We start from the raw sequence: 26,719 nt of genomic DNA on the forward strand, positions 1-26,719 counted from the left end.
AAGTCTAAGCTCTGGTAAACAAGTGATTACTGATTTTTCCTTTATTATCGCTATCATTACATCACATACAATCCGCTCGAAAAACGCTTATCTTAAGCAGTCTGAACTGTTTAGCTTTTAGTCTAGAATTTTGGAGCAGTTGCCAACTTGCTCGTCGATCCCCTGTATTGGGTAGAGCATACACGCCTAAAGCAACAAGAAGTGCAAAAAAGTGCGCGTACTCAAATACGTGTCGAATCGAAACAGAAATCGAACATCTACTCATGAATATCGGCTTTTGGAGGTTATGCACATTTCAACTGAAATGCAGGCTCGGCGTGTTTTTTGAAGTAAGCACACCGACAAAAGGTGTTTCTTCTATTCTGTTAACGTCGATTCAGCTTTCTAAGAAACAAAACCTTTTCTTATTGCATCTTTGTCCACGCGGCAAGCGTATTGTGACATGTGAGAAGCGCACGTTGTGGACAGGACATGCAATCTATCCGCCATGTGTACAGGCTTTTTGCGTTTGCCGAATGATATTAACGCTATTGTACGACACTTAGGCAGTCAGCTTATAGGTACCTTTAAGTGTATGCTTTTCTGATATGTCCTTCCTCCAACGCGTTGTTAGGCGAAGAGGTGCCAGATGGTCGCTAGGCAGCGCGCAGAGACGTCAGAGCTCGGCAAATTTCTGCACACGATCCGGCGCCTAACCTAGAGCTTAAACAGCCCCGCTCCCTCATCTGATATGTTTGACAGCCCACAGTGCTGCTATTTATTTATTTATTTATTTATTTATTTATTTATTTATTTATTTATTTATTTATTTATTTATTTATTTATTTATTTGTTTATTTGTTTATTTATTTATTTATTCCAATGCTGCGAACATTGGTGGAGGCTAAGATGAAGACTGCAATACGACAGCTTGAGATGCCCTTAGCGCCCGTGCTACATAGTCGCAGTGAGTCCTCGTTTCTTGGCACAATGCCTGGTATTCAGATAAAGATGGAACGAGTGCTGCGTAAGTCATGCCGGCATGTAAAATTCCTCAGTTAACGGTTAGAGCACTTTGCCAAATTTCAAGGATTTTTCATTTGAATGTATGCCTCTGAAGCCTGCGTTGTGACCCCCTACAAGCGGTTTCTCACATTACATAGCTGGCAGTGCACAACGGCAAAGCATTAATAGAACCATGTCGTACAGTCAGCTTCACCTGTTATTCGTAGGATATTATTGCCATAGGTCGGCAAAAAGTGTGAAGCTCACTCATACTAACTCACGGAATATATTTAGCCGTTAGGGCTCACTCGGACTCATACTCACCAAAATTTTTCTCAACCGGACTCACTCGGACTCAAACTCACCAAAATATGAATAACTCGGACTCACTCAGACTAAGGGCTCGATCTGAGTTTGAGTGAGTCGACTCATGAGTTATTTAGCGTATAATTAGCTTTTTCGACCAAGCTGTCAAGGCTCTCTAACACCAATATCTTGCATTATCGGTGCTCAACTTGGTGCCTTTTCATCTCGTACCTTCAAGTTTGAGTTATGAGTAGTTGCAATCCCGGGTAAGGACATTTTTATTGAAAGGCATTACTCACACGATAATTTTTGTCAAGAACTTCCCGTGAAACAGTTTGCTGGGGGGAGGACAAGGTACACCTCCCCTTCACCTCCGTAACTCACGCCTCTGATGAATAAAAGATTGAGCTGTCGTATAAACTCTAGTGCGTTGAACAATGTGAGTATAAACGTGAGCTGACATAAGGCTGACAGTAGTGCTGAAGTTGAGTAGATAGGACCATAGGTCGGCAAGAAATGTGGAGCTTACTCAGGTTCACTCATGAAATATATTTTGGACATAAGGCGCACTCGGACTCAGACTCATCAAAATTTTTCCTCGGCCGCACTTACTAGGATTCAAGCTCACCAAAATATTACTAACCCGGACTCACTCAGACTCAGACTCACGGCTCGATCTCAGTCTGAGTGAGTCCTCATGAGTGAGTTTGCCGACCTGTGATTATTGCCTTCTCCCCAGCACTAAGAGTGAATTTTCGGTGTTTCTTGCACCTATTTTGCAGGCTCAGCTAGTGCTCAAAGGTGAAGTGTTATCATGGCGCAACGGCACTGTGCGCTAGGTGAGTGCATGCTTTCGCCCAGTCTGCCGAAGACATATTCGCGGTCTGAATGAAAATTCGGTAGTGCTCCCTGCTGCATAGAGTTGTGTGCTACCGCCATATCCCATAATTGCCAAGAGCTTTGAGATGTAGCAGGTATTGGATATGCATGCTAGGCACAGTGCTTAAGCTATCGCCTCGCGTACGACTTTGCTGAAATGAACAAAGTACACAACGTGTCGATGGTTAAATGGCCTGTAGCTCCACTTACGCCACAGATGCGACCGGCCTAAGCCCTAACAAGAAGAATATTTTATACCGAAATTGCAAAGTGCCCAACAATGGTAGCACTCGCTGCTGAACTTCATGAGTGCGTGACATTCAGCATACGTCATTGAGAGCATACGTCAGCATACGGTATTGAGAGCATACGTCATTCAGCATACGTCACTGCGGCACAATCTGTTATTGTGCCGCAGCTCAGCATGCAGTCAAGGACGAGAAAGAGCTCCTGTTTCTGACGTAGTGCTGTTAATTAATGAAAATATTGGCAATGATCAGCATATCGAGATCAGTAGGTGTCGTTGGTAGGCAGTGCTACGAATTCCCCCCACCCAACACTCTCTTACTTGGCGGTGCCTGTGGATATATGTGTGTGTAAAGCGCTGCGTGAGTCGTAGTAGTAGTCGTACAACTTCATTCATAAGGGTTGGGATAAGGGGTCATGAGCTCGATGGGTGGGGCCCCCAAGTCCAGGGTGTGGCGGCTCGCCATCTCTATGTCACATTTCGTGGGGATGCCTAAACCGACCACCAACTTTAGATGCCTTTTCAGGCCAGTACAATCTACCTAATACTTTCGAGCAATGGGAGGCCCAACTCGCTAGCTCTGACCGGAGGTGCAGATTGCGCTCCCGGGTCACGTCAGACAGGCAGCAGTAGCCAGAGAAGTGCTGCGTGAACATTCCTTGTGTCTCAGCGAACACAAAGTATACGCCCTGTTCATGCCAAATATGGGGATGGTCTTATAGACCAAGAACATTTATCCTCATCAGCAAGCAGTTTCTCCTTATAACGACAGGTGTCGGAAAGGAAAGAAAAAGCCAGAAAGTTGGCGGAACGAGGAAATCTGGGAAGCGATCGAGAAGCATCACGGGAGCAGAGACAGGCAAAAAAAAGATGTAGAAAAGATGAAGTACAAATAAACGCAGCCAGCCAGGAAAGGCAGAAAAGAGGAAGAAGTAGAGAACACGTTCTATCATGGCGACACGATGGCTCCTGGCTCAGTTTCGCTGCACCTGCTAATGTCTTAGCATCTAAATTTTGGTGCCGAAACCCGGCACGACAGGACAGGTACAGGACATTAGCAGGTACATTAGCAGGTACATTAACAAGACATTAGCAGGTACAGGAGAAGCGGCCGCAGAAAGAAATCAACAAAATATGGGAAATATATTTAGAGAAAAAGATAAATTGCACCGACATTGGCCAAAGCAAAAATTAAAGGTGAAAGTGAACGCTAGGTGACAGAGATCCACGAAGACAAGAAAGCCGCGCTTATGGTATTTTGGAGCCACATAAAAGCGCTAGGTAGGAAGTCTCTCACAATGCAACAACATATTGTATATGAAGGAGGAAGTCAAACGGAAGGAAGCGCTAGGTTACATCCGAAAGGTAACAGCCGATACGTTTAAAAAGATCGTCCAAGGGATTTCCCCGGTGAGTAAAAGTATGAAGGAGAGCGCAACCGAGGAAGAACTAGTACTCGAGAATTTCAACTGGAAGAAGGCTGAAGGAAAAAATCCAAAGCGCAGTGCCGCGGGTTTAGATGGGCTTCCCGTCAGCCTCACCAACGAACTAGAACATAACACTAAATAAGCACTGTTGAAAGCCGCGGAAAATGCTTACATGACAGGCAAATACCGGACACTTGACGAAAAAGTAGAATGAACTTAATCTATAAAGGCAAGGAAGAGAAGGATAACATTCGCTCGTATGGAACGCTAACCATTACATCGGTACTATACAGGTTAAGCTTCTGCAGTCAGGACTCGGACACACTGGAAACCAGCAAAGGAACGTAATTCCATGCCATAAGGCGCTCAACCTGCAATTCAAAACCAACTTGCAGGCCATGGAGATCCTTCTTTTTACGAGCTTTGATAAGCCGACGGCACACATACGTTCACTTGTTTGTCACATGACTTTTGACCAACCTTTACTAGCCTTTTTTTTTTTTCATCATTCGTGTTGACGCCGCCGCCAACAAGGCCTCATCACTTCTCGAAAATTTCATGACTCGTGAGACATATAAGGCTTTCGCCTTAATAACGTGATTACCTTCATTCCTCGATCCACACAGCGCATCGGCTGGTGGCTGCTTTATGCTACGTCGGCGCCATTGTATCAAAGGCTGCCCCGCTGGACCCAGATTATAAGGTGAGTGGCTTACGTTCACACAACCATGTCACCTGAAAGAGAAAAGCTGTCCGCTCGCATTTGACAACTCCTGCGCGGTCGACTTCGAGGGCAACCACCATAAGCTGTTTCTCGTGGAATCGTGGCACATCCAGGCGAACCAGGTAACGTGTCGGCCTAAAGAAAAGACTGCCTTTTGGTGCCCCCCAGTCACCCCTGAAGAAAGGCACGAGTGGGAGCCGAAACGTCGGGTTTTTTTGTTATTTTTTTTCAGGTAAAGATGTTTTTACATTTACCCACTACCTTGTTCGGTGTCCTGCTCCAACCGAAAGTTTCTTATGTGACAAAAAATCCGTCCTGGTCCGAGATTTGTACCAGGGACGCTTTTACGGGGAGTCGATCCGCCATTACAGCTAATCAGGATCAGGAGGCTAGTTGGCTGGAGCGTTATAGCGAATAAATCGACAACACCAATGAGTTGTCAACTTTAATCGGAGTTCGAGATCTCGAATATTTCTGAGCGATATATACAAAAAGAAAACAAAAAGGGAACTGCGACGTGATTTAGTGACGCGCGGAGAACATGAAACGTCAAGAAACGTCAAGGCTGGAGCATCGAAGGCCACTGGTCGTCTAGCAGCCAAAGTCCAGGCAAGTGTGATCTCCTGTTCCATGGCCATTGACACTGGGGCTTGCTTGCCCGTTTACTTCGTCGTCGTCACCTCTTCACTACAGAAATAATAAAAATATTCGGAAAATCGAACATCAACGAAGAAGTGAGACAAAATCTATCAAGGCAAAAAATGCAAAATTTTTCATATGTGAGAGCTGTAAATTCTTTAATGATAAACACAACAAAATCCAAAGCTGTGTGGTTTGCACCGGTTCTGAAAGCTGTCTGTCGTAGTTTGGATATACACCTAGGGCCCGAAAAAAATGCAGGTTGTCAAAGAAATTTCGTCGTTAAGATTAAATTTTAACAAAAATCTCAAATGGAACCAACACGTTAATAAAGTAACCAGAAATATAGCAAAGACGTGCGGTATGCTTTCTAAATTTCGACAGATGCTTCCATTCAAAACCAACCTTTTAGTCTTTAGTGCGTTATTTTCTTCTCACATAAACTATTGTAGTCTTGTGTGGGGAGCTACATCTCAAGAAAAGAGAAACAAAATATTTTTATTACAGAAAAAAAGCGATTCTGAAAAAAAAGCAGTTTTCATATTCACAGGAATTTTACCAGTGGAAATATGTTGTTATATAACGACAGCAAAACACCTTTGATAACATAAAAAAATGGCCCACAGATCATTTACATGAATGTCATCAATACCTGGTGATTTGTAGCGCTTTAGGCTAAGGATAAGAGATTTAAGTTTGTCTTCAGTAAGCAAAGGTAAATTAGCAGACTCTAATGCACGATTTTGTAAAGCGCATATTGGTGGGAGTGGCGATAGGTTACTCGACACTCGGGATAATACAGTATTAAAATAATTAGCGACGGGTAGCTATCATCAACGCCAAAAGAACTGAAATCGCATGCTTGATTACCACGTTTATTAACACCTTTAAGATTGTTTATTAAGAAGCGTGTTTTCCTGTAGTCTGCCCGAGCAAACTTAAATTCATCCCGTAAATGCTTTCGCTTTGCGCAGCGAATCATCCCATTCGCTCTGTTTCGCGCTTTGAATTTGCGCCGCAATGCTTCGGAACCTGGATGACGTTTAGTTAGAGTCCAAAGAAGCTCTTTTTTTTTAGCAGCCAGGGTTTCTTATGTCATCCATTTATTTTTCCTGTTACACTGTTTGACGAGTAGAATGCGTGCGGCCGCCTTCTTAAGTTGTCAAAGTTGTCATAAGGCTGTCATAGATGTCGGCTGGAGCAGCATTTTTAAAGAAACATTTCCAGTCGTATTTTGATTCTGATGTTGCGCTGATCAAAATGCATGAAGGACTAATGAAAAATAGGGGGATAGGACAAGTGGTGCGCAATAGTGCACAAGTGGTGCGCAAGTTGAAGCTTCGCTGAACGTATTTTGATACTAGCCTATAGAAAGACTTTTCATCGCAGATGGAAACTCCTTTTTTACTGGAGGTCACTGTTGGGGCGGGTGTGCAATTTTCCGAGTTAGCGAGTAGCAAACAAAATAATTATCGGCAAGTTTAATTTCCACGACAGCAGATTGCAACGTTAACGTTCGTGCTCGGATATTTATGTGGTTAATGCATGAAGTGGTAAGACGGCCAGATAAGTAACCTTCACGCCAACGTTTCGGCAACGTATCAACAGACGACGACAGGTGCTGACTTACTGAGTTGTAAGTCAGCGCCTGTCGTCGTCTGTCTTCCTTCGTGCTCGTCTAAAATTCAGCACTGTTTTCCCTTCTTTGCACAATGAACCAACTTGCCCAAACCTCAACCCTAGCAAGCTTTATTGATGACGTGATCACACAAAATTCGTCCCAATTTTTTTTTTTCGAAGGTTGCGGATGTTAACGTGTGTGGCACGAAAAGAATCCCCATTTTAATTATTGAAAAACTTCGAAGCTTCTAGAACTGTTACAAGTAAGCGAGTTGGTGTCTGTCATTTCAGCAATTTATATCTAAATCGGACTTTCCCTCTACACGGATGAGGCATGAGCCTTCACATTTCTTAGCAAAAATTTTGCCGTTCTTTATCCACACGAACTTGAAACCCTTTTCTTTTCCTTTAAGGCGAGTTAGCCTGAATAGGTCCTTGTTGTGGAGCATCAACTTTTTATTGAAATAAAGCCACGGAAATGACCCATCTTGAGTCAGGCTTGAGAGACTCCTCCTTGCGCTCAGCCATTTATCTTTAGTAGCAACATCGCAGTCTGAACCAGTACGGGCGGAATGGAATCGGTCCTACAGGGAAGACGATGTGTAGCAGTATCGTCGTAGTAACTTGAAAGTGGGATATCTCCAAGTGCTGGGCCAACTCACTCATGATAGATCTCAAGTTCTATTAGGCTTCAACGGCAGACACTAAAATGCCTATCCGATCTACTAGACGACGAAGCACTTGCTACTCCTATGCGTACACGCTGTCGATTTTAGCCTGGATTTTTAGTCACGCTGTCACAAAACTTGCAGTCTTCAAACTTTCCATTTGTTTTGACCATGCATGCTGAAGGCATACAAAAATGAACGTGAGCCTTCTACGTGCAAAAATACATTGGTTCACTCTGCTGTTTTCTCGCAGCCTGCCAATACAACGGAAAAATGCTACGAGTGCGTGGGTTGCTTCAACATCTTGGACGACACGCTCATGCACCCGGCAGCTTTCCCCGCCAACCCTGCCTCGGCCAAGACCACGTTCAAGCTTTTCTCGCGCCAGAACCGCGGCATCTTCGTGGAACTGCAGTACTGCGCGGGTCGCAAGCTACGGGGCGAATCCCAGTTCCAAAAGAAGAAGCCGCTGATATTTCTGGTTCACGGTTACACGCAGAGTGGCGCAGATATTTGGATCCACGACATCAAGAACGCCCTCTTGAGTGAGGTACGTCGAAATGGTCTAACCAACGTTTCGCCGACATTCGTTTTTTTTTTTTCATAAAAAGGGGCTGTTGACTAACGGTCGTATAACAAATCGCTTTGTCCTGCGTACCTTCCCTACGTAGCTAAGCACCTTTCGCTGAAACGCATATATAAGGACACACACTTCGCAATTGCAATATGAACCCGCCATGGTGGTCTAGTGGTTATGGCGCTCGACTGCTGACCCGAAGGTCGCGGGATCGAATCCCGGCCGCGGCGGCTGCATTTTCGATGGAAGCGAAAATGTTTGAGGCCCGTGTACTTAGATTTAGGTGCACGTTAAAGAACCCCAGGTGGTCGAAATTTCCGGAGCCCTTCACTACGGCGTCTCTCATAATCATATCGTGGTTTTGGGACGTTAAACCCCAGATATAATTATTAATTGCAATATGAAAAACACAAGTAGTCTAGAATAAGAGAGAGCTGAGCTAGTTCGTAACCATTCTAAAAAGACAGGGCGTGCAAACACGGACACAAGAAAAAAGTCAGGACACCACAAACGCCGACTAACAACTGAAGAAACGCACAACGGCGGAAAAGAAAGAAGGCAGGAAAACTTATCTGCGCATGCCCATGCAATAGGCGAACCTATCAATCCGGCACGCGTGGGGGTCTACGTGGAAGATAACTGTTAAGGCATTTGATTTCATCTTTATGCAAGTCGATTGATGGATTGCTCACGCATACGCTACCACTATTCTCGATATGCCATGCCTCCATCATCAGGCTTGTTTCTTCATTTCTATGCCAGTACAACACTGCGCATTCATCGAATTTTGGCGTACATTTACACTCGCGACAATGTAAAGATAGATTGGAAGGTGAGCCTCCGGTTAGCGATCTCTTCCAATAATCTCTGGTTAATGCAGCGGCCCGTCTGTCCTACGTAGAAGCGGCCGCAGCTGAAAGGAACATTTCAGCTGCAGCCGCTTTAGCAAAACTGGCACGTAACCAGCATGACCGTTCATTTTGTTCAAGAATCTGTTCGCATCACCTTGGGCTGACGCGCGCTAGCGAAGAACAAACAGGGGCTGTATTCACAGTATTCACAAAACTTCTCTTTCCTAAGTGCGTTTCCCCATTGGTCAGTAGGCGTTGCTGATGATATGTCCCGCATTATCATTGGTTGAAATATTCTCTTAGGAATATTCTTAGCGTAAGACGTTTTCGTGAATACGGGCTCCGGCGAAGAGTGGGAATATGTGTGGCTGGAACAAGTACATTCTTCAAGCCGACTACCAAATATTGTTTCGATGGATCTGGACCAGGGGTACCAAACACGCCTTAGCTTAGCGGCTTTAGTCCCGCAACGGCCGTGACAGGGAAAAAAATTGAAGGGGGCGGGGTGGAGGGGGGGACGTTGAACGAAATGTTCAGCTAACGTTGCCATTTGAAAGGCCTCTCCCATATCTCATATATGGGTCATTTCTGAAGGGGATCCGGCGTCAAGATCCGAGGACCATATCGGTACAGGGTGTTCTTCTCCTCTCGTCGCGTTCTCTCTTCTATTTCTCCCGAAGCAGAGAGGGGGGAGGGGGTCGGTATACCAAATCCGGTATTTCGGAATAAGAGGCCTTGGACCACTACAAATCACCTCTTGATCCAAAGTCATTCCAGGAGAAAACCCGTCAGTCCGCCTTGCCCGACAAGTCTCTTTCTGGTGCGGGCAGGTGTCCATTGCGGGATGAAGGCCCATGAACATACTTATTGAGAATATATTTTTTAAATATGTAGGACGAAGACTCTCATGTGCGTGCCGGACCGCTAGAGAAAGCTCCGCGGGCCGTGTGTTTGAAACTCCTGATCTAGACTCGGTAAAAGAACTATCCAAGCCTTTGTGAAGCTCAGACCACGTTAACCTGACTGCAGGCGGACTGTAACGTCATCATCGTCGACTGGGGTATTGGAGCGAGGGGGATGGATTACCTCAAGGCGGTGGCCAACACTGCGCTCGTCGGTCGCGAGATGTTTCTGCTACTACAACGGCTCATAAAGCGGCACCCAACCACGCTCGGACCTGACCAGGTGCACGTCATTGGATTCAGCCTCGGGGCACACGTCGCCGGTTTCTTCGCTCGCAACTTCAAGCGCACGACTGGCCAAACCATCTGGCGCATCACCGATAAGACTAGCGCTGTGGTGCTTAAGCGTACGTTGTAATTTTGATCGTACATTCCACTTCATAAAAGTAATAATTGTTGGGGTTTTACGTCCCAAAACCATGATATATTATGAGACGCCGCAAAGGAGCGCTCCAAAAATTCTGACCATCTGGTGGTGTTCTTTAACGTGTACCTAAATCTTAGCACGGGCCTCTAGCATTTCGCCTTCAATGAAATGCGGCCGAGGCCGGGATTCGATCCCACGACCTTCGGGTCAGCAGTGGAGCATCATAACCACTAGACCACGGTGGCGGGTCATTCTGCTATAACCACCCCGACCTGCTGAAAAAGTTAACACGACCTTTAGTATACAACCTCATGAAGCTAGTTTTGTATATTGTTACGAGGTTATGACGGTGAAGAATGTGCCTGTGACACTGGTAAAGCCTAAAATCTTTATTAGGCGAACAGGGGCGTAGCCAGAAATTTTTTTCGAGGGAGGGTTCAACCATGCTTTATGTGCGTTCATGCGCGCGTTTGTATTTGTGCGTATATCTCCACACAAGCAAAAGTGAAAAATTATTCCCGGGGCGGTTTAACCCCCGCGAAATTTTTCAGTTTTCCCTGAGCACAATTTCGGTTGAGTACATGCATAATTGCGTAAGTATATATGCTTTGAACGTGCTCAAAGAGTGCACCGCGTCTCCAGCATTTCTATCAGTAAATAGTTTCAGCGTATCCGGCATAAGCACCCAGAGCTGGACAGCGGGGCCTACACTAATTTGCGAGTCTTTATAAAATTTGCTCACACTGTCAGGTAGAAAAGACATGAAAATCGTACGATAGATATTTAGCGATGGCACGTGTTCGCTCATATCAACATGGACAACACCCGAGATTTCTGGCCGAGCTCTGTCTGTAGCACTGATCACTCAGAGCAGCGCATGCGCTAATGCGATACATCGCGTCGGTGCTCAGATATGTGATGAACACGTTCATGTAGTGAACGTGTTCATCTCCCTGATACAGTTCGCCATGGGAGCCTATGTTTGATAATCAGTGCAACAGCGCATGAGCAGAGAGAGAGAGAGAGAGAGAGAGAGTGTGTGTGTGGTGTGTGTGTGTGAGTGTGTGTGTGTGTGTGTCACTCAGAGCAGCGCAGTGTGTGTGTGTGTGTGTGTGTGTGTGTGTGTGTGTGTGTGTGTGTGTGTGTGTGTGTGTGTGTGTGTGTGTGTGTGGTGTGTGTGTGTGTGTGTGTGTGTGTGTGTGTACTGGCGCTCTTTTGTTACCCATGCTACCGTGCTGTCCGAAATCCTCCATGATGGTGTAGTGGTTATGGTGCTCTGCCGCTGACTAGAAGGTCGCGGGATCGAAGCCTGGCCGTGGCGGCCGCATTTTCGAGGCAGGCGAAAATGCTGGAGGCCCACGTACTTAGATTTAGGTGCCCGTTAAGGTGGTCGAAATGTCCGCAGCCCTCCACTACGGCGTCCCTCATAATCATATCGTGGTTTTGGGACGGTAAACCCCAACAATTATTACGTCTGAACGCTATTGCCTCGCCGCAGCACTGGACCCTGCTGGTCCGCTATTTGCTGGTACGAGAATGTGCGTCAGCAAGGAGGACGCCCGTTTCGTCGACGTCATCCACACCAGCGGTAATGGCGACTTCTTTAAGGGCCACTTGGGCATAGACACACCTATCGGGGACGTTGATTTTTACCCAAACGGTGGGAAGGAGCAACCTGGCTGCGTAATGCGTGAGTGCGATATTGCCTGCAAGGCAACATCCTTACAGTTTGATTGAAAAAATAAACATTACTGAAACCACGTGACAAATCACACAGTGCAAAGGGTGCAGACAGGGGGCATCGAGCATTGAATAACGCTGTACTCAGGAGAGAAATTGAGATATTGACCAATCGGTACTATAGCGCTCGCGTTGTTCTTCTAGCTCTCTGTGTTGTGTAATGCGGTTATTCACACTAGGCCGTGATAAAGCACCTGGACAGCACATCCGCATTTGCAGATATCTGCAGCAAACTTATATCCGTAACAGGACTTAAGACCCCGGAAAAACAAAACTTTTATAGTCTCAAGCGTCAGGAAACACGTAGAATACGCAGCAAATTTGTCATTTATGAAGAAGCCACGAAGAGCACTGGCAAGTCAACCGACTTGCTTTGAATCACAGAAACTTGGACACCAAATCGAGGCCAAATGGACTAGTACATAAGCGAAAGGAATTTGTAACGCTTTCTAATAAACGGCATCTCTCTCACCATTAAGATAATGACTATATTAAGAAAATTACTCAACGCAATTGGCAAAAATCGTCTCCATTAAAAAATTTCTTTCTATAGTTTCGTGTTCTCAGACGTCCCGCTATGGCCACAACGACGGTAAAATTCCTCCTTGAGTTGCCATAAAACGTTTCGCTGTATATTTCACCCTCTGCTGTCCGATATACCTCCATTGCTTGTTTTGTCATTGTAGTGTCTGTAGACGGTAGCGACACACAGCAATCAGGGAGAGAAACGCGGCGAGGAAGGTCCGCGGTAGACGAGGCTCCACGCTCTCACATGGCTAGTTTCGGTTCTCTCGACACCTTCCGAACACGCAAGAAGCCTTCATTTATTTATTTTCATATACGAAAACCCCCCTCAGTGCTATTTCAGGAGTGGTGTGCATACGCGTGTATACAAGGAACAACCAAGAGCTAGCAGAACAGGAAAAGGACAGTAATCTTGTGACAGCTGTGCTTCCACGGAAACTGACAGCGCCATTTTCCGAACAGAGCCGGTTAAATTGACTCTTGGGAAATAAGTGTGCATTGAGATGCTAGTGTGCGCAGAGAAAGGCTTTATGTCAGGGCTGCGATAATGCCCAGCAGGAAGAGTACTGCCATTCGAGGTGAAATCAAAATCCGATCCTAGGCAAGATGAGTGAACAAATGATTGCAAAAGCATCAAGGTACCTGCATCCCTTCCGGAGAGATAATTTCGAAGAATTCAGTACGGACGCGGTCGGAAAATCCCGACATCGCCCTGACAAATGAAACGAACAGCCCTCCTCTGCACTGATTCAATGTTGCTATCACGCACAGTCTATATGGCATCCAGAAGCGCATCATGAATAAGCAATGTATATATCAGTAATGTAATTATGCAGCGCGCACTAGTAATACAGCGCATTTTTCAGCGGGCCTAATTTCTTTAGTGCTTTGGGCATAATGTAGTCACTAAGCTGTCGCCAACATTTATAAAGTACCCATAAGCGTTTGGCCGTGACCCCTCCATGTTGTGCTAGAAGAACCCAGTTACTTGCTATAGACAGCTGTTACGATAAGGCCCCGCCATGGTGATCTAGTGTTATGGCGCTCGACTGATGACCCAAAGGCCGCGAGCCCAAGAGTGCCGCGGTCACTTGTTTGTCCTATTGCCGCTGCGCAGCCCGGCACAAAACATGTCGGCTTTGTGTAATCACGAGTAATCTTTTTTGCTGCTTATTGCAAAATCCGGACTATGTGTTCATCAATACAACGCAGTGACGCATCTGATCCGGCGCGCCGATACGGTAGCAGCCGTAGCAGCGGCCGCACCGGCGCACCTCGCTGAAGCCTGACGCGACTACTGCGCCACTCGCGCCTCCGCTTGCGGCGGAGCCGCGCAACAGAGCCGAGTTTTAGGGGCGAAGCTCCTTATGCCGTGGGTCTGTCCATCCTCCATTTGTTTGTAGCGTTGTAGTAGCCACCTCTAGCTCGTGAGAAGCGCGCGTTCTGGTATGCAGTAGAAGAAGAAGACGACGTTGACGAGTGAGACTCTCGTGCGTGTTCGCCCGTGTGGCATTCTTTCTTCTTTTACTGCGCGCGTTCTGGTATGCAGTAGTAGAAGAATACGACGTTGACGAGTGACACTCTCGTTTGCGTGTTCGCCTGTGTGGCGTTCTTTCTTCTTTACTACGTCTCGTGTTTTCATCGACACCCGAAGAAAACATTTCAGAAGTAACGCGCCATGAGGTTCCCTCTTGGCACGCTTTCTCTTTAGCTCGGAGTCGCCAGATGGAAGACAAGGATGCGGAACGGAGGGCACGGAAGGCGGCGGCAGCGCGCGTTCGCAGACAGAATCCCGTGGTGAGAGCCCGCGAGGCCGAAGCTGCACGTCGACACCGCGAAGCAGATTCCGCCGTTCGAGCCCGCGAAACCGAAGCTGCTCGACAAGCTGCAGGGCTGCGGCGAGAAGACCCCGCCGTTCGAGCCCGTGAGGCCGAAGCTGCTCGACAAGCTGCATGGCTGCGGCGCGAAGACCCCGCCGTTCGAGCCCGCGAGGCCGAAGCTGCACGGCTGCGGCGCGAATCGGATCTTCAAAATGTGGACCGTGAAGCGGCGAGAAAGCGCGCGTACCGGCAGGCAGAGCCCGAGGCTGTGCGAGCACGTGAAGTGGCTGCAAAACGCATCAGGGCGGGCTCTGCCCGAAGGCGCCGACGCGCGCTTCCAGCGGGACTTCCTTGATAACAATTTCGGCCATAGTTGCGGTGTGTGCAACAGATTGTGGTTCTCAAACAATCTAGTCACAATATCTTCCATCAAGAAGGACCACGCTCGCGCCAATGCCATCGCCGTGCTGCAGCGCGAGTTCGCTTCGCCCCACTCATCATCATTCACCACGTGGATATGCTGTGATTTTTAAACTGAAGTAGTTCTAGAAACGTTGGCTGTGATGACGTTACGCCATCGGGTACGACCTCATAGGCCAGTGCACCGCAACGTCTGATTATCTTGTAGGGCCCGAAATATCGCCGCAGGAACTTTTCACTCATTCTACACTCTAAGAAAAAAAAGAGTATGCGTGACTCTTTTCGGAGAGTTCTGACTTGCCACGTATAGGACTCTCTTTAAATAGTCACGGTGACTCTCTTGGTGGGTCAGGGTCGGCTCGCTCTAGAAGAGTCCCCTGACCCTCTAGGAAGAGTGCAAAGACTCTCATCGGGAGGATCACGTTATCACTCATAGGGAGTCAGACTACTCTTGCCGGTAACGCTCCTAGGGGGGTCAAGGGACCCACACCGAAGCATTCAAGCGACTCCACAAGTATTTTAAAGCTACTCATTCGATCCTTGCTCTACTTTTGCGCGACTACTGTTGAAAATAGTGGAGTATTGATTTTAAGCAAGTCCAATAATACTTGCCGTTCTGCCCAGCGACTGTAAATAAAGAATAGTTCAGTTTTAGCATTATTTTAAAGAACTCGTCAAAACAACACATATTTTCCAACAAAGTTATATAGAAAGCGCGAAAAGATGGTCTGTGGATTTCCAATTAAGAAGTTTGGGTAGTCCTCATTTACATGCTTCTATGAGTATAGCCAACTAAAATGTGTGACTGTGATGTGCACAGTGTCATATGGTGCTAAATGAACAGCAGAAATCGCCATCATGTTTCCATATTTATTCCTTGTGATTAAGAATAAATCAAAAAGTGGGACGGCTGGAAGTATCAGACTGTGGCTTGCTAGGTTGTCGCTCCTGTCCAGCGTGAGCACCATGAAAAACGGTATCTGAAAGCAGAACGTGATATTATGAGGAAAATGAAATTGCAGTAAAGGTTTGCACAACCTACACAAGTGGTTCACACAGACATAATAAAGGCTAACAACAAACAACAAAGCACATCCTCCGGCAGCCAGGGGCATGCCGTGAGCGGTTATTGACCGCACGTTTTACAAACGTAACCCAGCCGTAAATACTCAGATAAACAGATGCGAGTACTAGGGCCCGAACGACACCCAGCGCGTGCGTACGCCGTCTACGTCGAGATCAGACATGTGATATGCTAGAATTAGCGCACATAACTCCCACAATCACGTACACTCACTCGATTCTGTTATAGCGCCCAACGTCATCGCACTGTATGCAAACCACGAAAACAGCAAAGAGAAACGAGGGAGAAAGAGTGCACGCCTGGCGGCCGCAACAACGCGCGCCGTCGAAAGTCTAGAGCTTTTTCACTTTTCACCGGCGAGGCGTGTCCAACTTGAATGACTACCCGCGTACATTCTGGAAGCCACCGTACTATATCTGCACCTCAAACTACCGTCTTTCAGCCAACAAACCATTACATATAGTGCGTCTGAGCGTTCTGTACACAGGCTTTTTTTTTTTTTTTTTTCACGTTCCCACGCGTAGCACGCCGCACACTCAAGGCTTCCCACGTCTTGCAGACACGACGTGTTCGACACGTCGACGCAGCAACGCGCATACATGTTACCAGCATGTTGGCGGCCATGGTCTATTTAGACGCTCAGTGCCTAGGCCATTGGCGCCCGTTGTCCGTATCCACAGCTCCATGAATATTCCGCCCTCCAAGCGTCACTTCGTGCACGGCGCCGGCGTCACACCACCGAAGACGCGCAACCAACTCATCCACGCAACGCAATAAGACCAGGAGACTGAGACGACTGAGAGAGGAGAGCGGCGCGCCACCCCGGCGCCAACCCCGTCTGCGTCGCCGAGCAATGCGCCACATGCGGCGCCAAAGGGCAGCGGTCTATGGCTGTATACCGCGCTTCAGGAGGGTCCAGTGACTCCTTCCCAAATGAGTTACCTTCCAAAGGGGTCATGATGGACACCCGAGAGAGTCACGGTTCCATGACCCTCTTTTGACTCTCTTTTTTCTTAGAGTGTACGTCATCGTCGGTCGTCAAGACCCAGACACGACCGCCTCTGTCGGTCGTCGAGATTGCAGTGACCTCGAACCACTACTGATTCTTGATACGCAGACGGGTGAGCTGTCGAGCTCCCTCGGCGCGCTGCAAGTGGGTAGCAACGTGACATCTTCTTCGGTGATGTTCGGCAGCCTATAGCGTCAAGCGTCGTTGCCGGGTTCCTTCCGTAGACCAACTTGCATGGCGTCATCTGCGTCGTTTCTCACGGCCGTGTTGTACTTACGGCTTCCCCACCTCGACGCGACCGCACATGCCCATTCTGGTCAGCAGGGCCCTTTGTTTCGGCGTACCTCAGGATCGCCTGAGTTAGGTCCGCAGTAAAGGCCGTACCTCTGTCGGTGATGAGGACCTCTGGGGTGCCATGACGAAGGACGACTCTCTCAACGAAGAACTTGGCTACCTCGGCGGCACTGCCTTTGGGCAGGGCCCTTGTTTCGGCGTAGCGGTTGAGCCAGTTGGTAGCTACGACGATCCATTTGTTTCCGGAAGTCGACATCGGGAACGGTCACAGTAAGTCCATCCCGATTTGCTGGAACGGTCGGCGAGGAGGTTCGATGGGCTGCAGAGGTCCGACTTGCCTAGTCGGCGGTATCTTCCGTCTCTGATAGTCTCGGCAAGTCCTTACGCAATGGGTGACGTCGGAAGTGAGACGAGGCCAGCGGTAGTTTTATTGTATCCTCGCGAGCTTGCGAGAAAATTCGCTAGCAACATATAAGCGCCATGCCCTAGTGCCCAAACCAAGCTCCATATTTTTCAATGTGTACTTATATCGAATTCTGGCGTACAAACGGTATTTGTGTATCCCCTGGCCGAGGAACTATGTACCACCAAGAATTGGCACGCACGCGCGTGCTGCTCAGACTTCAATGAATGCACCATATGTGGCGTGTGTAAGGAGAGATGTGCATGGGCGTCCGGAGGGGGGTGCAAGGGGGGGCGGCTGCCCCCCTCTTGGAATTTCGGATAATAGTTTTCTATGCAGTATGCAGCTTCAGGATTGCCAGCCAACTGCACGTAACACCCCTTACAAAAATGGCTAGTAACATTGAGTAGACCACCTAGTAACCATCTATTGACATTGGTGACCGTCTAGTAACATTTGCGATCTAGTAACATTTGTCAATAGACCGTCTAAAGACCTCCTTCTTACTTTTGTATAAGACTATTTTATGTAGACCGTCTAAAGACCTGCTTCTTATTTTGTATAAAGACTATTTTATGTAGACCGTCCTAAGACCTCCTTCATACTTTTGTATAAAGACTATTTTTATGTAGACCGTCTGAAGGCCTGCTTCTTACTTTTGTATAAAGACATTTTATGTAGACCGTCTAAAGACCTCCTTCTTACTTTTGTATAAAGACTATTTTATGTAGACCGTCTGAAGGCCTGCTTCTTACTTTTGTATAAAGACTATTTTATGTCTACCGTCTAAAGACCTCCTTCTTACTTTGAGAAAGGCTCCCGCAAAATTCGCTAATTAAAAAAAGTCGTGAATGTTAGGCGGATTTTAGTAAAAGATAGGTGTGCCTCAGTGGTATCTATAAGCCCACCGCAAATTTACACGTACGCCATGAATGTTTGTTGCTTAATTACACGGAAAAGAAGTGTCCCATCTGAGCTACATTGAAGGCCAAGATGTGGTTGCCTATATATACTCGGTGACCAAAGTTTGGTTGTGAAGAGCGGGCGGTGAGCGTTGTCAGTGTGAGTGTGTATTACTTTGCGAATGTTGTGTGTAGTTTGTGTGCGTGTGATCGAGTTGCGTGTTTCGATGCTAATTTAATTAAAGATTCTCTGGTGCATGTGCGACACGAAAAGCTCCCCTATGGATGTAAACAAATACTCCCTCAGTCCATCCAAACCTCCGTCCCTTAAAGGGGGTAAATTTTTTTACTCCCCTGGACGGAGTATATAAACCTCCATAGGCGCGTGCGCTAGAGGACGAGTCCATATTTACCCCATCTCGGCTTATTTTTGCTCACAGTGATCGGGTGTCTGTTGAACAACATTGTTGATAGGGCGTTACTACGAGGTCACCAGAAACCTATGAAACATGAGTCTGTTCAAAGTTGGTGGCCAATTGCAGCCAGAGCGTTGATTGATTGTTGGTACAGACGTCTAAAGACAGTTGGTAGACACTCTTTTTGATTGTGGTAGGTTCTAGTAAAAATTGTCTTTAGACCGTCAACTTAATGTTACCAAATATTTTTGTAAGGGACACTACTATTGACTAATCTTGCCGGTGATGTCACGGCAGTGAAAGAAAAGCTACCTGTGTTGGACGCAAGTCCCCTCCCCTACTCCTTCCCCTGCTGATGCACCCCCCTGCAAAAAGTTCTGCGGACGCCCTTGGAGATGTGGCCACCGTATTTCGAGCTTCATTTACTTTTTCGCTACGTGATAACACAATTAATGCGGTTCATTTCATTCGGAGCTTTATTTGTGAAATTATCAGGTAGAAATAATAACGAACACGTGCCTATGAAATGTAAGCTGCAGCATAAAAGTGATATCCAAAAGAAAAACTCCGCAGATCCTACGAGTTAATTTCCTTTCCCTACTATCCTACGCTAGCTTCAACACTAGCTAAGGAGGGAAGGTGTTTGAGGTTCGAATCGGCGCCCCTCGATGACTCGAGTGCACGGTGGCAGCGCGAAGGAAGAGCCGTTGTCCAGTGAAGAGACACTTTATTGCCACGCTCAGGCGTCTGCCCGGGTCCAAGCCCGAACCTCCGCTCTCTTCTCACATCCAAAACAGCCTCTTTTCAACCTTCAGTTAGACAAAGAGTCCCTCAACAAACCAATCACACTTGGGGGTTGGCATCATCACAACCAGGCACGTAGGCAAGGGGGGGAGGGGGCGGGGGGCCCGGGCCCCCCCCCCGAAATTCGTCCAGCCTTTTATGTTCCCGGGCAACTTTTTTTTTTATTTTTGCCATGAAAAGACTTTCTTTCTTTCGAATAATTAGGCCATGGGCCCCCCCCCCCCAAAAAAAAAAAAAAAATCCTGGCTACGTGCCTGACCACAACCAATGGCACAAACACTTTCATGATAGACACGGCATTGGTCCAACGTACGACCACACTATACAACACGCGAGGGGATAGGTTCACTGCGCAACACGTGTCATCTTACTCTCCCCTACGTTATAGCCTGAGCATGCCCCTGACGTCCGCCAGCGCCGAAAGCTCGGCTCGGGCTCAACCGCCCGTGCACCAACGTCTCTTTCAAGAAACCGCCACAAAGCAGCGCGACTCTTCCCAGGTCCTGGCCACTGGCGAAATAGTACGCGATAGTGCGTTTGCTCTGCAGTCTAATGACACTCGGTCATTACTGCAGCTGGGGGCCGGTTCACCTGAACGCTCCGAGTGCCGTAATTACGACCAGACGGCGATTGTACACAAAGACATCCCCCGGTCGCATCCGGCCAAGCGGTCGCAAGACCAATTCCTCGCGTTTCCCTTTTGCGGCGCCGACACGTGTTTCTTGTTAGCGGCAGGTTCTCCGAACGGCAGCGCAGGTAAACGCTCACAGGCGGCCGTGTGTCGCTTCGTCCCACCGGTGCGACGCTCTTCCCGTTCAGCTCGTATCTCCTCCCTTTTGTTACAAGCAAGGAGGCGGCTTTGGCGGCCCTGCGCTTCAACGGCGTCACCACAGAGTCGCCTTTCTTTCCCAGAGCGGAGCCTTCCGCGTCTTCTCTTTGCGGCGCCGACCCGTGTTCCGACGGCAGCGCGGCAACGTGGGAATCGCTCTGCGCTTCGCAGAATTCGTACACTGAACCACACAACACGCCGACTCTGCATGCCTCAGACTGACTCTACGTCTTGTGGGAATCGCTTTCATTCGAAGCAGCCAGCGAGTCGTTGTCTATGCTGCATTTTTAGGGGCGAAGCTCCTCAGGGTGTGGGCCTGTCCCTCCTTTGTAGTATGTAGTATGTAGCCACGCATAGTGGGATGTGTCCACTCCATGTGATAAAGATGACGATGACCACTGATGACCATGAAGAATAAGCGCGTTCCAGTATAGTGGAATGTACCCACTACACGTGATAACGATGACGCTGATGACCATGAAGTATAAGCGTGTTGCCAGACCACAACATTCTCTTTCTGCGCCATGGATGAAAACAATCGTGAAGGCGCTCTCGCCCTCGAAAGGCAAAACGGCAACGTCGACAATAAACGTTCCCATGAGCTTAACGTCATATATGAGGACCCCCGCGTTTGTGTGTCAGGTCTTTGTATGATGATCGAGTGGGCAAAATTTACGGGGATTGGCGGTTTACCAGATTACCCTCCGGAGCTTCGCCACTCATCATCATTCACTTCGTGGATATGGTGATTTTTTTTGCTTTAAGCCAAGCGTTACGAAGTGGATCGACGTGTTTTTGTAAGTGTAGTAGTTGTGTGCACATCGTACGCTTACCAGACACGTCGACAACACTGGAGTTTAAAGGGTAACTTAGTCTGACATAACGTCAGAACCAGGGGCGTAGCCAAGGGGGGGGGGGTTGGGGGGGTTCAAACCCCCCCCGAAATTTTTCAGTTTTGCTTGCGTATATAGACACGCACACATACAAACGCACGCACGAACTACACTAAAGTATGGTGAACCCCCCCCCCCCCCCCCCCCGAAAAAAATTTCTGGCTACGCCCCTGGTCAGAACCCACGTTAGAGCACAGACGTCAGTATTATCGAAACGAAGTGCTCTTTACGGTGCGAGGATGTGAATATTGTTACATGTCATCAGGAACAAGAACGCTTCAACAAGACGATGAAGACGAAGAATGAAATAGCGCTCGTGCTGTTGCTGTTCCTCCATCTTCGGCAGCAGCTGCTTCTATCTCCGTCTGTATATTTTGTAAATTACATTTCTTCTTCAGGTGTTATCAGAGCCATACTTTCGCTGTTCCTTTGAGGTAGTAAACATATGTTCGCCAACTTAGTGTGTCATCCCCGCGATAGTTTTGCTTCTACGTCGTACATCGGCAGCCATTCGTCAATATCGACATTGTCGGTGCCACAGAACGTGCCAGGATCTTTTACCTGAGAGCCAGGACAACGGTTGTTGTTGTTGCGGTCGCTTCAGCGGGAGGCGAATCCTCTTCTGCCATCGCGGGACAGGCCAAGCGGCGGCCACTGCGGAGTTCCGTTGTATGCGGTTGTTACACAGCATCTCCACCAAATGTCACGGGTGAGAGTATAAAAAGAAGAAATGTATTTACAAAATATACAGACGGAGATAGAAGCAGCTGCTGCCAAGATGGAGGAACAGCAACGGCACGAGCGCTATTTCATTCTTCGTCTTCATCGTCTTGTTGAAGCGTTCTTGTTCCTGATGGCATGTAACAATATCATACGTAACCTTCGTTAGCGCATATATTCCTCCGGGGTCCGGCAGCGCTTTAATATAGCTTGCTAGACATAGGGATACCCAATTTAACGTTTATTGGACTGCTATAAAATCGGAGGCAACACTGGAACAACCATTAACGTTAACCCAACATAACGCATGTATCATAGGAGTACATATGTAATGTTTATTGCATTGTTATAGAATTAGATAATCGGCATTGCAATAACAGTTGACGTTGCACCGGCATTACGTTTGCGCAAGGTCTTTTTCCAAAGCAGTTTCAAGACCTGGCGTTGCTGTGTGGTAGAATACGTCGCTGCCATGCAGAATGCCTAGGTTCTATTCCTGCGAGGATCCTAATTTTTATTATTTGCATTCGTCGGGTAAACGATGGCGATGTCGGTTTTCCTTAAAGGCCAACTGCGGCGATTTTTTGGCCATGTCAAAGTAATGGTGCTTTTATGTTCCTGAGACGCTCCTGTTACGGGCCCGATAGCAGAAATACTCGGCAAATTGGAGAATAATTTTAAATAAGCAAAAAAGCGCAACACCGAAACCGAAACCCAACCGAGTGTACTGTCTACGTATGACGTAGACGTTGTTACGGACGAACCGGAAGTCGTGCAAGCCATGCCGGTCACGCCGGCGCGGAGTATGAAAACTGTGACAGCCGGGACGACCAGCGAAGCGCCGGCCAAACCAACGCTGTCTGTCGCCTTGTGCACAGCAGACGCTCGCTGTAGCGGCCTAAGCGCCGAAGTTAGCGGTGCCCTCGGCTGCGTCACTTCCGCCGCCTTGCCAACACTGACGTCAGAGACGCAATGTTGCCAATAATTGTGGGAAGCCAGGAGGGCGTTTGCAGACAATCTTTAAAATTCATTTGCAAACAATCTGCGCATGTCTCAAGCCTGTAATTTGGCATAAATGACGGAAACGTGCAAAGGAACGTACCCAGCGAATTTCACTGAGATCCATCGACCTCGAAAAATCGCCGGAGTTGGCCTTTAGCGCCCTCGCATTTTCTACTTTCCTCACGAGCCACGACTGGTTTGACCTATTCCGGGCTGTCCAGAAGGCCCACGATGCGGCGGTGAGGCTTGGCCTCCCTGTCCCAACGTGGGAGCGGCCCGCAGTCTTGCCCCTATAAAAACGGGGCGAAGATTCTTCCGGACCCGAATAAGTTATCTATCTACCTCGCATTTAAATTAGCAGTGTCTGTTCTCGCCGCTCCTGAGGAGCTATAAACTGTCAGTCATCTGCGGCGCATACCCGCATACCGCGGCCCACGTGGTATACGGGTATGTGCCACACGTGTGTGGAGAAAGAAGTTTGACGACGTACGCGATAGGATTTTCACGTTATTCATGTCGTGATCCGACAGTCATATTCGTCGGACCCTCCTACCCTCCCATGCCAACTTTGGTCAGCACCAAGTTGAGGAAGCGATCACGAGAGCACCCAGACGTACGTACGTACGTTACACAGACAGACAGACAGACAGACAGACAGACGTAGACATAGACAGACGAGACAGACCAGACTAGACAGAACAGACAGGACAGTAGGCTAGACCAGACAGACAGGCAAGACAGACAGAACAGACAGACCAGACAGACCAGACACACTGCAAAGTCCTTGGTGTTGGTTCGCTCATAAGAATGTTCGCAATTTAAAGCATATTGTCAGCTGTAACCATTTTCACAGCGATTAGATGAAGCGCGGAAGGAAGCATAGATAATACGTTATTTACGTAGAGCTGTGCGATAGCAAAATTTTGGGTGGCGAATGCGAATTCGAATAATAAAGATTGAGTGCGAATCGAATCGAATATTTTCGAATATTTCTCAAACATTTTTCGAATAATTCGAAGTGAAAACAGGAAAAGTTGCAGTAGAATCCCTAAGTATGTTGCTTGGGAGATAGCAACATGAAGTGTTTCTTTTCGCTAGGTTGATGAAGCGCTGGTGGGGTCATATTCATAGTTGTCTTTCTTATCAAGAATGAGGCAATGTAGAGGCCGAATTCTATTTATGTAGATGATTTGGTGCAACCAAAGTGTTGCCGACAACACTTTACACGTGATGGGCAAAAATGCCATTTCCTCAGCCTCTCCTCCTCTCTCAACTTCTGTGGAAGACCAACTGATCTGGTGGACAAGGGTGTGCTCCCTTCAAGTCCGGAGTTCTAAATCTGCCTCGTAGACGTCAATATATAAGAACATCTGAAATTTTGGATGCTAAAAAGCTTTGGCGTCCGATTTTTCGGACTTCCTGGCCAAATTTCAGGTCCAAAACAGCATTAATTGAGCCCCCAACTCTGCCAAATCTTTCATCTCCATATTGGAACCAGCGTTTTCTTGAGATTAATACATTGCGACCGTAGCGGAGTTTGAAAGGCAGCTTTGCCGCAATACGGGGGTGTGATGAGTGAAACATATTGAGAATCTAGGGACCACTTCCAAACGGACGTTGAATGTCTCTTGGCTAAGTTCGATCGTAACGGACCTTGAAAGGCAGCTTTGCCGCAATACGGGCGTGTGAGGAGGTGAAGCATATTAAAAATCTAGAGACCACTTCCAATCAGACGTTGACTGTCTCTTGCCTAAGTTCGACCGTAACGGAGCTTGAAAGGCAGTTTTGCCGCAATACGGGGGTGTGATGAGGTGGAGCATATTGAAAATCTAGGGACCACTTCCAACCGGACTTTGTCTCTTGGCTAAGTTCGACCGTAACGGAGCTTGAAAGGTAGCTTTGCCGCAATACGGGGATGCGATGAGGTGAAGCATATTGAAAATCTGAAGGGGTCACTTTCAACCGGACGTTGACTGCATTTGTCTTTGGGAAGTTCGAATAGTTCGAATAGTAAAATTTCAGTGCGAATCGAATCGAATAGCAAACACTATTCGAAAAATATTCGAAATTTCGAATATTCGCACACCCCTATTATTTAGCGTAAGTTTAAGGCATACGGAGCTAAAAACTTGCAACTCAGACACGATGAAATTATTCTTTATAAAGGAATTAAATCGAAGGACAATAGTGCATAAAAGGATCCACCTCTAATTTGAAGAAAAACAACTTCAACCTCCCTGTATATTGGAAACAGTAAAAACATGGCCTAAAGAGAAATAGTGGTGCCCAGTGACTCTGTGAACATATTTATGAATAATGGAAGCACCAGAAAGCATCAGATAAAAAAAAGGTCAGTATATATATATTGCTGCTGCTCTTGTGTACGAATAACAATGATTAACCGTCGTAAGGCATTGAATTAGAAAATGATATACCAGTACAGAAAGCAATTAATTTTTCATGCCGGTAGATTATGTATGCGAGAGCTCGAGCAGAGAACTCTGCTCGTTTTATGGTCCGGCCTGAATGTTCTATTACCATCCCCCAAGGACAGCCATGGTTACGATATATTGCAAGGATGTTTAAGTAATCAGGCTTTAATCGTGCACTGGCCCCTTGAGGGACGGGAAGAGCGAATTGGGTATAGTGATAGAAATGCGCCGTAAAGTGACGTATACATGAGAATCTCTCTTGTTTCCTACAATCCACATGTAGGAGTAACATGTGTGTCCTTCGAGCCATGCAATGATAAAAAGTTGCGCGTGATATTGTATTATATTATTCCACAGTATGTGGGACACACTGCTAAACAAAATCACTGATTATTCAATGAACTAAGAGTCACTTTCACCTGGTCACTATTTTACAGCTATGCCCTGCTACCACCTGCGAGCGACGGCTTATTTTCTCGAGTCCCTCCGCAACAAGAAATGCAAGTTCGTGTCTGCAACATGTGAAGACGGGTTCCTGGCAATGAAGAGAGGCTCTTGCGAGACCGGTGCAGACTCTGGGCTAATGGGTTACTACAGCTACAAGGCTGCCGGTAGGGGAGTCCAGATGCTCCTTACCAACGCGCGCCCAGAGTATTGCAATTCGACCAAGGGCCGAATGCTCAAAAGCAGTGCACTTGAATAAGGAAACATATGCGCGGGTCCATAGCAGAAAGCCTTGCAAGTGAATAGTCTACATTCTTCGATGGTCACACCTCATCGACAGAGTTCATCGTCGTCATTCTTTTTTTCTTATCTTTTAGCTTTCGTCATAAAACTTATTGTTCTAAAGTCACCGCACTGCTCTCTCTCTCTCTCACGCACTAGATGGTTGTGGTAGAGTGTTCTGTTCGTGCGTGCGCGTGCGTGTGCGTGTGTGCCTGCGGGAATAAGGCGGGAACCACAACGAGGAATGGCGGCGAGATGTAGCACTATTCCGCAGGAGCGTCTGTTACGGCAGGCGCTTGGTGTGCAGCGACGTCAGGGACCAGTGCTAATCGGGATTTGTATTTTGGCGCCATACCACCTATAGCTGTGCAGGCCTGACACTTGTCCGGTGAAAGGGGACTCTGGGTATTAAGCCTATGCCGGGTGATTAGATCAGCAAGGCCTTCTGG

At 47.5% G+C, this 26,719-nt stretch overlaps 1 protein-coding gene across 2 annotated transcripts in view; it reads left to right on the plus strand.

Annotated features, from left to right (window-relative positions):
• The window catches only part of LOC119373682 (phospholipase A1), a 42,802-nt gene extending 16,410 nt beyond the window's left edge, over positions 1 to 26,392 (plus strand). The window contains exons 6-7 of one of the 2 annotated variants that reach the window (XM_037643744.1): positions 11,750 to 11,941; positions 25,982 to 26,392. In XM_037643744.1, the coding sequence (XP_037499672.1) occupies positions 11,750 to 11,941; positions 25,982 to 26,247 (458 nt within the window). In that variant the 3' untranslated portion in view covers positions 26,248 to 26,392. The remainder of the gene's footprint in view (positions 1 to 11,749; positions 11,942 to 25,981) is intronic. The other variant, XM_049420370.1, reaches the window with a different exon arrangement.
• Positions 26,393 to 26,719: the final 327 nt, after the last annotated feature.

Source organism: Rhipicephalus sanguineus, chromosome 11 (genome assembly GCF_013339695.2).
Source record: "Rhipicephalus sanguineus isolate Rsan-2018 chromosome 11, BIME_Rsan_1.4, whole genome shotgun sequence".
Lineage (NCBI taxonomy): Eukaryota > Metazoa > Arthropoda > Arachnida > Ixodida > Ixodidae > Rhipicephalus > Rhipicephalus sanguineus.